The sequence below is a fragment of the Terrapene carolina genome, unplaced genomic scaffold, assembly GCF_002925995.2.
Source record: "Terrapene carolina triunguis isolate 2854851 unplaced genomic scaffold, T_m_triunguis-2.0 Scaffold97, whole genome shotgun sequence".
Lineage (NCBI taxonomy): Eukaryota > Metazoa > Chordata > Testudines > Emydidae > Terrapene > Terrapene triunguis.
In genome coordinates, this window is record NW_020664448.1 from 12942637 (window position 1) to 12960586 (window position 17950).

At 42.8% G+C, this 17950-nt stretch overlaps 1 protein-coding gene across 1 annotated transcript in view; it reads right to left on the reverse strand.

Annotated features, from left to right (window-relative positions):
* The window catches only part of NOX4 (NADPH oxidase 4), a 148219-nt gene that overhangs the window by 45167 nt on the left and 85102 nt on the right, over window positions 1–17950 (reverse strand). The window contains exon 12 of the mRNA XM_024215249.2: window positions 14689–14770. Coding sequence (XP_024071017.2) covers window positions 14689–14770 — 82 coding nt within the window. The remainder of the gene's footprint in view (window positions 1–14688; window positions 14771–17950) is intronic.

A 17950-nucleotide genomic window follows, 5' to 3' on the forward strand; every position in this document is an offset into this window, starting at 1 on the left:
GAGCAAGGGGCTGAATAGGAGTGGGGGTGCAGGGCTACATAGGGACAGGGGAAGGGCGTGCAAGGACACATGGGGACATGTGCAGATATGCCTGGCTGAATGGGGATGCAGGGATAGATGAAGACAGGGCAGATGTGCCTGACTGAATGGGAGAGGCTAAGGGTCAGCATGGGGGAGGCTCCCCAACTCCCTAACAATCCCACACCCCAAAATATACCCTGTTCCATACTTCTCCCACCCGCACCCAACAACCCTCCAGGTTCACTCCCAGGCTCCCTCCGAGCAATTACCTCCCTCTCCCTCAGCTCTTCTGTTATCCCTGACTGTACAGACATTACTTGCTGACAGGTATTTTGGAATAAATTACAAAAATAATTGAAACTGGTGTGGTTATATTGTGTTATTTTGACAATAAAATATGCAGAATATTAAAATATTGTGTGCATAATTTTTAGGCGCAGAATTCCCCCAGGAGTAGAGAGCTTTAAGACACAGTGCACATAATAAGGTGCTTACAGAGGCTGACTAAGGAGTGGGGAAGTTCCCATAATATGCACTCACATGAGTGGCGCTAAATAATCCTCAGTACTGTATGCAAATGTTGTTTGACTCCTTATAGGACATAAGATACCTCGACAGAAATGGAAAATAAAGTCATAAAACAAAATGTCACATGAAGCCTGTTGGTTTCTAAAAACAAAGCATATTATTTTAATATCTTTTCCTTTTGGTTAAGAATATAAGAACAGCCATACTGGGTAAGACCAAAGGTCAGTCTAGCCCAGTAGTCTGTCTTCTGACAGTGGCCATGCCAGGTGCCACAGAGGGAATGAACAGAACACGTAATCATCAAGTGATCCATCCCATCACCCATTCCCCGCTTCTGTGCAGCTTTTGCCATTACGGTGGGAGAAAAACAATCTCATTAGTTTCTACTGTAGTGAGTACAAAGACAGCCTCATTTCACAGGTGCAGTGCTTTCCGTTAGGCAAAGAGACTGTTACCAGTAATTATGTGATTAGAACAAACAACATAAGACTACATTAGCGCCTACTAAACCTGTGCTGTAGTTTACAAGTTTCTTCCTCTCTGCCACATTTTTATCCCTTAAAACATTTCCACAAGAAGGGAATAAATAATCAGGGACTCTAAACACCATCCAGTATATTGTATCTGCGCAACAGCTCATTAAAAATCTTAACATGGGCTTAAAAGCATTTTTCCTAGGACCAGATTTGGCCTATTAGGCTTAATCTCTTGGGTGTACATTTTTAACAGTGAGGGTAATTAACCATTGAAACATCTTACCTAGGGATGTGATGGATCCTCCATCACTGGCACTCTATTTCTACAAGATGCACTATAGCTCTAACGGAAGTTAAGGGCTTCATGCAGGAATTACTGGGTGAAGTTCCTTGGCTGGTGTTATACAGGAGGGTCAGGCTAGATGCTCCTAATGGTCATATCTTGCTTTAAAAATCTATGAATCTCCTTGTGCTTCTTCAGGGCTCATGCGTCTTCTAAGCAAGGTGGGGTTGTCTTCTGTGTATCCAGCCAGCTATGTTGACTAGTGTAAAAGGGAGTGGGACAGGGGTGGGATCATGGCCCAATATCCTCCCAACCCCTCCAAACCACCTTTGGTGTGGCTGGTACACCAAGGAGGGAGTGACCCCTGCACTGAATTTTGCTTAGGTCCCAGATGGGAGTATAAAGGGGGAAATGGGAGGTTTCTTTGCTCTTTGCTCACATATTCAAGAGCCGGGAATAGTATGGACCATAATCTTTTCCATGTTTCCCTTTTCATCGAACATGAAATTCATATACCTTCATTTTAAAAACCAGAATGCACCTGATTTTAAAACATCTCTAGGAACATTTGTGACACAGGCACCTGCCACCTAGGAACTGGATGGAGACCCATCAAGTCATTTCTACAAAGTCCATCAGACAGACTAGATATTAGCAATGACTTTCAGTCACTTCTGTCTGGGACTGAAGCAAAAACGAACACCTACAGCTGGTCAAAGTTTTCAAAATAAGTAAATAAAATACATCTGGAGAGCAGGGGGAGAGAGAAGAGGGCATTTTTCAACCAGCTCCGGTCATAACCTAGCAGTGAAAGAACCTGGATTCTTTTACAAATTCTATCAAACAACCACTCATCCTGCTCAGGAAATTTGAGAAAAATGTAGGTGCTAGACACAAACACTGAGGTGCTAATGCTCAGGCTAGGTCTACACTACAGCGGGGTTCCGACCTAAGATACGCAACTTCAGCTACGTGAATACCGTAGCTGAAGTTGCGTATTTTAGGTCGGCTTACCTGGCGGTGAGGACGGGGGAAAGCCGACCGCTGCCGCGCTGCCGCCGACTCCGCTGCCGCCTCTTGCCGAGGTGGATTTCCAGAGTCGACGGCAGAGCGATCAGGGATCGATTTTACCGTGTCCTCACGAGACGCGGTAAGTCGATCCCCGATAGACCGATTGCTACCCGCCGGATCGGCGGGTAGTGAAGACATACCCACAGTGAGTGAATGGTGTTGCCCCTTTGTGGCTGGTCCACAGCACTGAGAAGGAAGCTGCTAGTGCCATCAGCCTGTGTCTTTTATTCATGATTCTTTTTGTTCAAGAAGAAAGAATCCTTCAGCTCCAGAAACCCTATGTCCAGCTCTCTGGGTATGAGTCCTATATAAGGCCCTTTGTTGTCAGTTTTTACCAAAATATTCCCAGGTTTTACAAAAGCCATTATTGGTTTTTACCAATTTTCATCTAAACTTTGAAAGTGCTGGAACTCTCCAGACTTGGTTTCCTGCTCCGGAAGGACAGATGGTGGCTCGCAGGTTACCAATCAGTAAGCTCTCCTTCCAGAGTGGGGAGCTAGGTCAGAAATAGCAGAATGACTCGAGCGTCGGTATATGTACTATTCTCAATCCCACATCCACTACATACACGATACCAGCTTTATAGATAACATGGATAGTTATCCGCAGTCAAAGCAAATAAAAGCTGGTGAACTACTTTTCATGCTAAAATGGGTCAAAAATTAAAAACAAAAACACCTGACTATCTTTTAGAACTTAATGGCTTTTTTTAAAGCTTTGGTGGGGAGGGGGATATGGGGGAGGGACAGAAGAGAGTGATAGTTATCCTGATATTTACCCAGACATCTACTACATTCATTTTTTGCACTGATTTTCACTTATTTTTTTAAATTTTGTAATACACGATACATTTGTACTGAGAACAAATGGCCGTAGACATATAGTAATTCTGTCTGGTCTGCAGTACAAAGTTTTGTGGTTTCTGGTTTTATTTTACTCTAATTGCAACAACAAAATCAGAGAATAATTATCTTGATAAAATCATTAGTAATATGGATAAAACAGTGTCATTAAAGAGAGCATGGATTTGCCCAAAGCAACAAGCAGTGCAATGAAACTGGAGCAAGGATTTCCATAATAAGAAGCCCTTTTATTAACAAGTTGTGTTGTATTTCCACTGATATGGCAAACTTTGCGCATGCTAATTAGAAGAAGGTAATGTTGCCTTATTAATATGAGCTGATTACGGCCTTCATTATTTTTATAAAGAGCTTTGCTACAGAAATAATTTTCAGGTAAAATTGATGTGAGACTGATTCTACAGAAGGTTCACAAATGCTGCTCCAATTTTAATTCTCATTATAATCTGCTGGTTCTTGTGTAATATGAAGAGTAGGGGAGAGATGAAGTGGGCTTCTGTACCTAACTCGTCCTTGTATTTACTCTCAGGAACAATAATAAAAATGTAGGGTTGGAACGGAACCTCAAGAAGTCATCTAGTCCATATTCCCCTCCCTCCCCCCCTTGCAATGAAGCAGCATTAATTATACCTAGACCATCTCTCTACATCCTCTGTAAGTGGTTAAAATTCAACACAGGTCAGAAATGCTCAAAAGTTGTTACCACCAAGTAGATATTCAGTTATCTATGTGACAAGACCCTTCTTATTCAAAATACTGATACTAAGGGACAGGTGTCTTCATTGGAAAATCACCAGCACATCTGGGAAACCCAATGACATCTGCAGCAGAACTGCCATGGATTGAATGGACAATAAGTCAAAATTACCTTCTCAATCTGAGATTTTCCTTCTAGGTCAGATCTAAGTCATACTGGTGGGGTAACAGGGGAAGCTTGCAGTGACACTAATATGTACTACACTCACTCTGAGATACAGGATTCCAGGTTCCAGAGAGATCAGTCTGGCACTGTTCACACATACTGAAGTTTATAAAACATGTTAAAAATATTTCCAGGTAGATTTTATGAAGCAAGAACGATGCATATTTCTGAACTGGGAACACTTTGCCTTTGACTCCACTGACAGATCTCCTGAGAGACAGTGTCACAGTGCATTTCTGGTCTCAAAAGTGATTCTGGAAATAGTGCCATCGAGGGTGAGATGATTTCCGTCTGTACTGTCTCTCAGTTACTCTAGATCACATTTGTCTTCATAACAAATTAAAAGACTGGATCAGCTCAGCCCCTCCCATGCTCAAACCCAATGCAGGGGACTTGAAAGAGGGACATCTCTGAGGAATACCCATGGAAATTCCCTGCATTGTCCCACTGATGGGCAGGGTTTGCCCTCGCCGAGGAAAAAGCCAAAGGGTGATGCACCCAAACCTGGTGGATTCCCACCAGATTACTGTGCAGCCAGGTCACGCAAAGGTCATACACGCTGCCCCTTTGGCAGCTCTACCCCCCTAGTGGTGCATCCTGGCCCCCCGTGGGCACAGATGTCTATAAGAAAACTGGAAAGATCTACAGAGGAGATAATACCTCCATGTTACCATTTCCTGGGTATCTCTGCAAGGAAAACTGCTCCCTCTAGCCTGCTTGGTTGCCCCTCTCCCCACCTCCCGTGTAGACTCTAGATCAGAGATCGGCAGCCTTTGGCACGTGGCCCGCCAGGGTAAGCCCTCTGGTGGGCCGTGCCGGTTTGTTTACCTGCCAATGGGGGCTGCGGGAAGTGGCACGGGCCAAGGGATGTGCTGGCCGCTGCTTCCCGCAGCCCCCATTGGCCTGGAGCGGCGAACCGCGGCCAGTGGGAGCCACGATCGACCGAACCTGCGGATGCGGCAGGAAAACAAACCGGCCCGGCCTGCCAGGGGGCTTACACTGGCATGCCGTGGGCCAAAGGTTACCGATCCCTGCCCTGAATGCACAGAGCAGCTTCTCTGCACCTGAAGAGGTTTGTTTTAAAAATGTTCTCTAGAAGAACAATGCCAGAGGGGAAAAAAATGCACTCCCTTTAATTTCAAGCTGACCCAGTATAAGAAAGCAAACACTTTTGAGTAATAAGTCAGTCTTAAACTGGTTTTAAGCACAGAGCACACAGATGCTTGTTTACCCTAGGAAAGCTGATGACTTAGATGTTAAAATGTCATTAAAAATTACTGAGCCAATGGGGGCGTAAAGCCTGGAAGAAATTCTGAAAATAATTAATTTACATCCTCCTTGGAGAGGAGGAATAGTTTCTCATCTCTTATACGAAGATACATTCCTCATGTCAAAACAGGGAAAATGTAATCTGAGAACCAGGTCAAGCTCTTGAACAGCCAACATGTCTTACTGTGACATGTGTCCAATAAAATGGCTGGCAAACTTTAAAGGAATCTGGAACCATCAAAACGGTGTTTTACAAAACTGAAGGCTATAATAAACCAATCTTGGCCCAGTCATTTAGGTTAGTTGAAATTTTTCTGTTGACTATTTTTTATGAAGAGTGTCTGCTTTCGACAGAAAATTTTGCTTTTTCATACACAAACGGAATGCCCAAAAAACAAATTACTTTTGATTTTCATCTGAAAACTGAAATAATTCTGAAATGCTACTGTGGTGTCTCATGTAGTTGTAGTTTGGATGCCTTGTGCTCCAATTCTCCTCCGTGGGCTGGGTTCATCTCCTGTAATGCGCAGCCATGATGATTAACTGTGACCCCGCCCTGCAATGGAAGCCTGTTGTGCATCATGGGTGATGTTGTCCAACCACAGAGTTCACTTATAAATTAGAATGGAAACATGAGGCACCAAAACTACAACTCCCATGAGGCACTTCATGTGGGGGCATTTCAGAATCCAAATATTCCAGATTTTGGCCTACATATTTTTTTTTTTAATTTTTTTTTTGCCAAAAATTCTAATTTTTTCACAGAAAGTTGTTACAAAAATGACCTGGCCCTCCCCAAAGTATATCCCAAATAGGTGGTCTCTTCTTTTCCAATCCTACACTTTGCTGGGTTTGCAGTTAGCCCAGACTTCCATAGGGACCAAGGTATGATGACAAATTGTGCGAGGGTGTGCCTCCCAATCTCGGCTGTAGATGACCACCTCATCTATCTGAGACTCCATCACATCCCTACATAAGTGGTTAATTACTCTCACTGGGGGCAGGTATACATTAAATCAGTAAGCACACAGCTTTATAAAAAAGCATTGTTTTTTGATATCACCAAATAAGCAAAAGCAAAATCAGTTGTAATGTCCTATCTTGCATGATATTTGCAGTGCTGTTTAACAGTGTTGGTCCCAAGATCCCAGAGCTCCTCCTTAGCTCTGTAAGACTCAAAAGCTTCTCCCTTTGACCAACAAAAGTTATATATTGTACACTATTATGGCTCTTATATTAGTCATTTTTTAACAAATTCATGATTTCATCTCCCAGATATTTTGAAAGGTTTATGAATCTTTTATTTCCAGTCAGCAAACCCCACCCTCAGTTAGAAGTAATGAGATGCTTTGAATAAAACAGTTCAACTATGTTATACTATACAGCCTGCCAAAGCTAAAGTCGAACTGTTGAAATTTAGATGACTTAAAGCTTAAGAGAGCATATGTAGCGACATGAAACTTTAAAACAGCTAACAGACATGTAAAACTAAACTCCCAGTGCACAGATTCTCTCTCACATCTACCTTTTCAAAGTGTTTGTAATTGCATCTTCAAAATTTGTTAGACTGTGGGTGAAATCCTATCTCCCTTGAAGTCAATGGCAAAACTCCATTGACTTCAGTGGGGCAAGATTTCATCCTCTCTTTTTAATACTTGCATTTGTAGTATCTGAAATCTATTACTACCATGTTTAAGACTAAGACTGCTCCTGGAATGAGCTTCATGTACAGCTCCATTGACTCGACAGATTCTGATGTAACCTACATTGAATTCAGTGGGGATCTGTCCACACAGAGTTCATTGTAGGATCAGGGCCCCAGCAGGCAAAGGACAGGGCAGAGTTCTTGCCCTCTCTCTGTCTGGGGCCCCAAAACCTGCAGCTGAGCTGTTTCTTTCTTGGATTCTAATCCCACAATTCTTTGTGGTTTTGCCTAATCCAGACACAATCCTTGCACTTTTATTAACATGGATACTGCTATAGCGTGATCTTTTTCACCTTGATACCAGTTACCACCATCATTTGGTAATACCCCGGAGGTGGGGTAGGCTTCACTAATACAATATAACTGATCTAAGGAGCACTTCTTAGAATCAGGACTCAAAGTAAGCTCTTCAGGGCAAGATCCTTCTTTTAACCAATCTGTTAGCACAGTGGCCAGAATTATGAAGATCCAAACCTGAGTGGGAACTCTGGGTGATACCTAAATATCAATAATGATAACTAATAATTACTGCTTAATTATAAATATTGGCACAATTCTGGGACCTTTCACAAATAACTCTCTCATGGAATTTCCCCTCCCTGCTTCCCCTTCATCCTCTGTATCAAGTTCAAACTCCTTGCTCTTGCATTCTAGTCCTTGCCACACCACATCACCCTGCCCTGTTTTCCTTCACCCCCAGTTCCCTCTAGTCCACTAACAACACAAGCCTCAACCATCCCTTAGTTTCCCTTCCCCCTTTCATACGGGCATCCTCTCAATTTCTCCACCAAGCAACCTTCTTCTTGTTAAAATCTCTCCTATAAAAACGTGTTTCTTTTGTGCTGTCTACAAGGGGCAAATACATTTGCCATAAAACCCACAAAAAAAGGAACCCATAAGGCAAATGAAACATGAATGGAACCATCAAAATGTGCATGGACTGTAATTGATAGCCATGTAATCATCACAATGTGACTCCCCTCCTGAAAGTCTGTAGATGACTGCTGTGCTCACCAAAAGTTATCCTAACAACATACAGGGGGAAATGCAACAGATGAATATAGGTTAACTGTTACAATTGTACCAGGTCAGTAGGTGATGCTGCAATAGTTCAACTAATAGTCAAAGGCAACATACACCTCACCAACACTCTTAGCATTATACAGAGACTCACTCCGTCCATGAGTTTGCACAGTTCCTTAAGTTTATAATCCCGGGCCTTCTCTTGCGTTGGAGTGCTGGGTGGGCAGGAGTTCAGGCCAGCACTCTAAGTCTGGCAAAGGCAGTCCCAGGTGAAACAAGGAGGAGTGAGGCAATTCTGTATTGTGACAGCCTACGCTGCACAGTACTAGCTGGCAGTAACATGTGTCAGAGAGCAAGAGCCCATATCATAAATTCCCCCTCATTTCTTCTTAAACTTAATGTAGCTACACTGTGGGCTGGTCTACACGGGGGCGGGGGGATCGATCCAAGATACGCAACTTCAGCTACGCGAATAGCGTAGCTGAAGTCGAAGTATCTTGGATCGAATTACCTGGGGTCCACACAGTGCGGGATCGACGGCTGCGGCTCCCCCGTCGACTGCGCTACCGCCGCTCGCTCTGGTGGAGTTCCGGAGTCGACGGTGAGCGCGTTCGGGGATCAATATATCGCGTCTCGTTAAGACGCGATATATCGATCCCAGATAAATCGATTGCTACCCGCCGATACGGCGGGTAGTGAAGACATACCCTGAGTCTTAACACCACCTCTTCAACCCAGAGAGTGTAGCTCAGCAGTAACTCACTCTTTCCTCAGTCATCTGTAAACCAAATTCAGATCTGCCGCACAACCCACAGCTGCTGCTCTCAGTGCCTAGCTGTGGCGAAGGAGTCCATGACCTAGGGCTCAGCACTGACAAGATGTCTACTGGAATGTAGTCTTACCCTTGGTCATGTGTCTTCAACCCTGGCAACTCAACAAAAGGGCCCTGTCACCGCTTTTCCTTGGCCCAGACCCCATACAGCAGCAGCTCTCTGCTCCAGCTCCCTGCCTGGGAAATGGAGCCTGCCACCCCTTCTGCAGCAGTTTCTGACCCAGGAAGCTCAGTCCAGTCCCAGCAGGTGCCCACCACTGCAGCATGGAATTTGCAGTCCTTCCAAGCCAGCACACAGCAGTGTCTCTCAACCTTTCTAAAACCACGGACAAGCTTGCTGCCTTCCCAAATTGTGTCAGGGAGATCTCACAGACAGGTCATTGAGAAACACTGGTGCAGAGGCCTGTCTAATCAGGATACCTCTGATAGGGTTCAGAGGCTCCTCAAACAAGGGGCCTACATTTAGTTTAATCAAATTAAGGTTAAGAGGTGAATTGATCGCAGGCTACAATTATCTACAGGGGGAAGAGATTTCTGACAGTAGGGGGCTCTTTAATCTCACAGAAAAAAAGCATAAAGAGATCCAGCAATTGGAAGCTGAAGCTAGACAAATTCAGACTAGAAAAAAGGCCCTGATTTTGAACACTCGGTATCACAGAGTGCCTCTGGCACTACCCAGTGAACCTCACTCCCTAGCTAGGTCAGGTAGTTTCACAATCACACACCAGACTGTTGATGAATATTTATTCCTCTCTTACACAGTAATGCCATACAATGCAAGGGTATGTTTCCCTCCCTCCCCACAGCCCAGCCCAGCCCAGCCCAGGCCCACCCTTTAAGCTGCACCCTTGCCTTCTGTTTCTTCCCCTTATATTCTACCCCAGTTACCTTGTTATCCCAGTGATTGCCACCCAGGTGCTCACACTCCCCCAACAGAATGTGTATAACTGCCCTCAGCTGGGCCTGTTGCCCTCTCCAGGTTGAAGCAATGTCAGTGCTAGGGTGACCAGACAGCAAATGTGAAAAATTGGGACGGGGTGGGGGTTAATAGGAGCCTATATAAGAAAAAGACCCAAAAATTGGGACTGTCCCTATAAAACTGGGCCATCTGGTCACTCTAGGAGCTGCTGATACCTAAAATGTTACCTACAGAGGTGGTGAATTTTATATCACTTGAAGTCTTTAAAATTAGACTGAATATCTTTCTAAAATATATGCTCTAGGTCAAACAAGTAATGGGCTTGAAGCAGAAATTACCAGGTGAGGCTATATGACCTGTGTTATGTAGCAGGTCAGATTAAATCATCATAATGGTCCTTATAGCCTTAAAAATCTACAAATCATCCAAGAAGTTTCCTTCCAAGACAGGGAAAATAAGACTTGACATTACTGGTATTTCTATGGTTAAAAAAAAAAATAGAGAAAAACACAACTTACAATGTTTTAAAGTATCAGACCTTATGCAAAAGGGCCACAAATGTAGTTTAATTATTTCTTTTCAGGTAACTTTTAAGTAGGGAGAAACTTGTTAGAAGTGGATAGTGCTGAGAATATTTTATACAAGGGCTTGGTATGTCTCTAATTAGCACAGTTCTGTCCAGTATTACCTCCTTTCTAGCATGCTTAACTTAACATAATTCCCTATTCAAATGTAGTGACTCTCAGCTTTTATCTTTTTCCCCCTGATCATTTTCTTTTTACCTTTGACAAGCATCTAATTCGGCCCCTTTCAGAAGTTTGCCATTAGGCAATGTGAGATGATTACATGAATGCTGATTCTCCTCTCACTCATAGCAGGGCACATCAGCAGTAACTACAATAAAGTCAATAGGAAATTATATGGGTGTAAGTGAGAGGACAATCAGGCCCAGGATGTTTAGAACTAAGCTGGATGTTCTCTAAGAATTGTCCAAGTGTCAGAATCAACAGCTTGATTAATGAACATAATTTTGTCTTCTTCAAGAAGAATTTTTTATAGTTAGTGTCAGCACTGCTGCTGTTCACTCTTGCCTCATTTGTGGATTCATGTGTAAAAGGAGGATATCTCATAAGCTAGGCAGGATATTGAGTCAAGTCAGATCTCATTATCAACTTGAGGTGTGCTCTTACAAGACTATGCTAAGGGCAACATTTTCAAAAGCAGCTAAGTGAGTTAGGAGCCTAAGTTCAGACTAAGGGGGTGTCAACAGCACTGTGCACTGTAACTTCCCAGTGTGGACACTGCAGGTGTGAACTTAAAGGTCCTGAATTTGCACATATGTAGTACTCTTTGAAGATGGAGTTACTCCTGATATACACTAGTGAGAGTGGAGGAACAGGTCCTAGGTATTTCTATAGGTGGATAGAAAGCTGGATAGATCATTGGGCTCAATGGGTAGTGATATAATATAATATATGGAGATATACCTATCTCATAGAACTGGAAAGGACCTTGAATCCAGTACCCTGCCTTTGCAGCAGGACCAAGTACTGTCCCTGATGGATTTTGCCCCAGATCCCTAAATGGCCCCCTCAAGGATTGAGCTTGCAACCCTACATTTAGTGAGCCAATGCTCAAACCACTGAGCTATCCCCCAGCACAATGGGACAACATTCTTGGTTGGACCGTATGCACTACTATAATAAATAACTATGAATCTTAGTAAAATCTGGAACAGATGGCCAACCCTCCTTTCTCTCTTCTCCTTTTTCACTACCACAGACAGCAGGCACAGACAGGTCACTCGACAAGCTCAGCATTCATAAACTCATTAAATTAGTAAAGTGAGAAGCTGAGAGTATGATGTACCAAGGACCTAGTGAGAGGTGCTAGGGATCTTTAGTTCCCATTCTCTTTCTTTGGTGTTTACACCCATCAAATATTTTTTTGGCTGGTCTCATGTTCACCCTCCCACCACTGGACATTACTTAGCCAAGCTATTCACAATTTTTCCTCTATTCTACCCTGCCTTGTTTCCAGGCTCTCTCTCTATAAGCTCAGCAAACTGCCTAGATCCCATGATGCCTTCATATTACTAAGATGAATTTATGGGCCAGATCCTCAGCTAATGCAAAGAAGTGTTGTTCAACTGAAGTCAATGCAGCGGTGCTGATTTACAGGATCTGGCTTTATATGGACTCAACTTCCATTAACTATTCATACAATGGAAATCGGCACAGAATAGGAAAAAGGTGAAAGGGGAATGAGGGTACGGCCTATATTATGAGGCTGACTAGGTTCCCCATATTGCTGAGCTCAAACATATGCTTCTACCAGATCTCCCAGAAAAATCAGGATGCATCAATAGTCACCAACCAGTTTGTAAATGAACTGCAGCCAATGACTCATGTCGGTAACAAGCAAACAATTTTGTACTGATTAATGACATTATAAGCGGCAGTCAATTACTTATGAAAACATCTGTAAAGATTTTTTTTTTAAATTAGCTGCCAAACCCTGGCTGATTCCATGTGTTAGGATCAGTCATTCTTGTCAAGCAATGGTACATGTTCAGCCAATCATATTGTTGTACTATAATGCAGGAACATTACAATTTAAAACAGCATTACAGCTCAGTAATATAAACAGCATGAGATTCTGGTGAAAAGGATTTACTGTATGATTTTCAGAGAGGCTTAGGACCTGCAGTTCTCACTGACTTCAGCAAAGAACTGCAGATGCTCAGCATCTCCGCAGACCTAGTCATTAGTTACAGTACAAGTACACTGTACCTTCAGGAATACCAGCCATAAATCTTACTGTTTTTACACAGTTACATAGTCAAAGACCTTGACTGCAAAAAATAAAAACACTTATGTCTTTGTTTATTCCTCAGTGCATAATTCCTTATAGAATACAAACATAATTGAATCAGTCCGCAGGTGTTATCACTGTTATCATTAGAACCAAGCAAATTACACTGGGGAAGAGAATGTGCCTGTGAAATCCAAAAAGGGAAGGGCAAGGCAAAGATAACTATGGGCAAAAAACTTTCAAGAGTGCAACGAAGCAACAAACCAAAGCTAAAAACTGACCATAGCCCAAACAGTGTCTATACTACAAAAAGGGAGCACAGCCAGAGCCTCCATAAAGGTTACTAGGAATATTGCTATGTCCATCTATTTTACATGGAAGGCACTCAGATACTCTGATGATGGTCTGCAGTACAAACCCACAAAACAGGTAGATTTTGGCAATGAAATCCTGGCTTTCAGAAAGTCAATGGCACTGACTTTCCATCAACTTCAGTGGAGCCGTGATTTTACCCTAGGTATTTTAAGTTTTTTGTGCCCATGGGACATGCTTTGTTTTCAGCAGGTGATGAACATCTAACTCTTTAATTATTGCATGTTCTAGAAAAATAAGGGCTTGCCTATACAAACTGTTAGTGCACAGCAAGCTAGGTGTAAATCTACCTTGCACTAGCCTGCCACACATTAACTACCCATGTGGATCCTGCTGCCACGCATTAAAATTCCATAGTGAACTTTAATCCCATTTTGAAATTAAGCCTTAAATCTTAATTTACAGTACACAAGAGTTACATTCTCACAGCAAACAGCTTCCCATTCATTTCAGGAATCAGTTCAAAAATTACCCATTTGTTTTCAAAACTGCTCTTGGACTTGCTTCAGCCGTTCTCACATACCTCTCCCCCCCAACCCTGCTCCCGCTGTTCATCTAACGCTGGCCTTCTCGCCATTCCTCCACGCAATCTGGGCACGGCTCAGGAGAGAACCTTCACTTCCGCAGCTCCTGCCATCCGGAACAGCCTTCCCATGTCTTTCCACCTCACTGACTCTGCTGAAAGCGCTTTCCTTCCTTTTTCATGTGACTCAATTTCTCTTTTTGCTCTTTGTTTTAATTAAGTCGGCAAAAATGTTATCTATTATTTAACTCTGCTTTTCTTTAGCTTTGTAGGAATAGCATTAGAATCATAGACTCCTAGAAGATTAGGGTTGGAAGAGACCCCCAGGAGGTCAGCTAGTCCAACCCCCTGCTCAAAGCAGGACCAACCCCAACTAAATCAATCATTATTGTTCAAGACACTCAATAAAATAACATATTATTGCACCGTATGAGATTTTTGTCAGGAGCAATGTTAAAGGAGATACGGCACATTAAAACCTTTGAGTGGATTTATAGGCTGAAAGACAAACTTTCTAATGGGGGTAATCTCTTAACTCCCCCACATCACTTATGGCATTGCTTTTATAATAGAGAAGCATGACATGAGGGGATGCTGTACTGATTGCTCCCTAGCATGCACGGCTGTTCCTTTGGCTTGCCTGCCCACACGTCCCTAACAAGGGCAGTCAAACTGTTTTTAGCATTCGCATGATTCCATAGGATAGCTTGTTAAAATCCAAATGAGTCTGTCAGCACAAATGATGGAATCCCATAAGACAAGAGCAGGGATTAGTGTGACAAAACATCTGCCTATGTCGACACACAATGTCAAGTGAAATGAAGCTCCACCAGACACTGATCCGTGCAGCTTATCATCCACACTCTGCCACTGACTCCTCTGTGACAGCTGGGTGCACTTGCAAGATATATCTGTTTCTTCCTGACACAGCCGTGAAGAGCACTAGGCTTATTCTATGGGAGGCTCCCTGACAGCTCTGCCTTAGGAGTTTATTTATAGTGCTATAAATGCTTCTCTCCCTCACTATGAATTAATAAAGACTGGTTCTCCTGAGGAGGCAATTTACTTACTTGGGGTAATTCCTTTGCTGAAAGTTGGGTAGAATCTCTGTGTCCTGACTTGAATGGAGAAGCAGTAAATCTCGAAATCTTTCTGTCAAAGGGGAAAAAAAATAGATCTAAGGTTGTGACTTCACGTTATAAAAGTTCACCTCATGAGTAAGAAAGCAGTATCCGACATACATTCTCTTCTATGGTGTTGTTTTAACTGAGGTACAAAAGCTAGATAATTAATAATCAAAACGCTTCCACTAATCCACTGAAAACACTATAAATCACTCTTTTCTATTACATTTTATAATAATAATGCTGTTTTTGTACTTACTATTGGTTATTTTTTGTATTCCAAGCCAGTAGCACCTATAAGCCCCAACTGAGGATAGCAGTCTCTACTCTAGTTTTAGGTATTATTGTGATATTCTAATTTGGAAAGGATCCCACCACGTTCGTGAAGGGGTCAATTTTAAAAGGTTAAATGTCTAAGTTGATTTGATTAGATCTGTCAACAGCCTTTGATATAGCTGGCCAAATTATACTGAACAAATTGCTGACAAGCTTGGAGCATCTGGCAAGGTAGATGGGGACAGTGGCTTCATTCCTTACAGTCTAGGTGGTCTCAAAGAGTCACTTCTCATCCATCCATATTCTCACGTGTGGTTTTTCAGAGGTTTCATTTTGTCACTCTACCAGCTGAATATGAATACAGTGCCATCCATACACTACACTACACCTCTTTGGCTCCTTTATGTCAGAGTCTGATGGCACAGGTTCTTTGCTTTCCCTGTGCCTGGTTGAGACAGGGATCTGGAGGAGACTGACACGACTGAAGCACAATCCTGTAAAGATGGAGGTGAGTCTGACTGGGAGGGGAATCAGTGTCAAGAATTGGTGGGGGCTGTGTCTGCTCAATCCCTTGTCTAAGAAGTTGCCGTTTTCAAAAAATTTTTGACCTGTCTGTTCTTGGCTTCTCAGGGAAGTGTAGTGACTTGATAACGCTAACTGTACCACATCTTTCTAGGACCTTCCTGCCTCTAGGTTGGTACCCTACAATGTGCTCTATGGACGAGGCCTAACACCCATTGAAGCTTCAGCCAGTACAGAATGCAGTGGTCCATCTAATCAGTGAAACGGAGAGTGAGCACATTAGACCTACGCTCTGCAAACTGCATGGGCTTCCCATCTCTTTCCCAATGCAATTCAAGTTATTGGTACTAATCTGTAGAGGTCTATATAATCAGGGACCTAGCTACCTTACAGATAACGGCTGACACCACATTTATCAACAGTCTTTAGATGTGGATGGTGGATGGCCAGAAGGGGGGGAGTTTTCTGTGGCAAATACCTGGCTGTGGAACCCACTCCCCCAGCCACCTTCCAGAACTTGAGTTTGTTGGCCTTCCGAACATGGTGTATGACATCTATTTGGTTAAGCATTTGCTTAATGTTACATCTTCCAGGCAATTTAAATTAGTGTGTGATGTATTTATTTTGAAGACACGCAGCCAAGTACCACAGCAACAGATGCCTATAAAGAATCCTACAGTAAATCAGTATTTTCTGATCCATGATATACACACACACACACCCCTATCACCACAAAGTGGAATACCACTCTGTGGTTAAATGGCTAACAGCCATCTCTATGCAAAATGGAGTTACGCTCAGATGCTGCAACTTTCATGTGAATTGCTGATGGCTGAACAGTCCCCAAATTGTGGCATGAGTCTGACCAAAAACAACCTTTTTATTTCCACAAACTAATGTCAGTAAACTAATCTGAAACTCTTCTACACACATGGGTCTCATCATATGCCTGCTCATTGGGGAACTTTTACACATTTTAGCTAACTAAAATTTCAAATGTTGCACTCATTGACATAAGAATTTCTGACTCTTCCCTGTGAGATTTTAGTTTCCTGCATGGCTGCACCCAAGAATTACACTCTTAAATATAAAGCAACATTTAGTAACCACTAATAGATGTAATATGGGCAATATGTTTCATTATGGGCTAGAATTGGTCTAGATTGCTAAGGTCTGGGGGAAAGCCGATAGGTGTGGAGGAGCACGCGGTTCAGACAGAGACGTCACTTGGGGAGAATCTATTAATGGAGATTCTCTATGTCCTAGTAAGCAGGAGAGGATGGAAGATAAAATACGGGTAGAATCTGATGAGAAACAGATGTAAAAAAAGGTTTATTCAATTACAGCATGTAATGGGAGACAGCTAAAAAGTGACAAGCTTTTAAAGTGCTTATATTCCAATGCTAGAAGTCTAAATAAAATGGGTGAACTAGAGTATCTCGTATTAAATGAGGATATTGATACAATAGGCATCACAGAAACTTGGTGCAATGAGGATAATCAATGGGACACAGTAATACCAGGGTACAAAATATATCAGAAGGACAAAACAAGTCATGCTGGTGGGGAAGTGGCACTGTATGTGAAAGAAAGCATAGAATCAAATGAAGTAAAAATCTTAAATGAATCAAACTGTACCACAGAAGTTCTATGGATAGTTATTCCATGCTCTCATAAGAATTAGCAGTAGGGCTATATTACCGACCACCTGACCAGGATGGTGATAATGACTGTGAAATGCTCAGGGAGATTAGAGAGGCTATTAAAATAAACTCAACAATAATGGGAGATTTCAACTATCCACATATTGACTGGGTACGTCACCTCAGGAAGGGATGCAGAGTTAAAATTTCTTGACACCTTAAATGACTGCTTCTTGGAGCAGCTAGTCTTGGAACCCACAAGCAATTCTTGATTTAGTCCTAACTGGAACACAGGATCTGGTCCAAGAGGTGAACACAGCTGGACTGCTTGGTAATAATGACCATAGTATAATTAAATTTAACATCCCTGTGGTGGGGTAAACACCACAGTGACCTAACACTGTAGCATTTAATTTCAAAAAGGGGAACTACACAAAAATGAGGAGGTTAGTTAAACAAACTAAAAGGTACAGCACCAGAAGTAAATCCCTGAAAGCTGCATGGAAACCTTTTAAAGACACCATAATAGAGGCTCAAGTTAAACAGCTAGCTAAAGATTCAAAAAGTAATAGCACTTTTTTTTTTTTTTAAGTACTTCAGAATCGGCACGGGCCAAGGTATGTGCTGACCGCCCTTCCCGCAGCCCCCATTGGCCTGGAACAGAGAACCGCGGCCAGTGGGAGCCGCGATCGGCCGAACCTGCGGACGCGGCAGGTAAATAAACCGGCCCGGCCCGCCAGGGGCTTTCCCTGAACAAGTGGCGGACC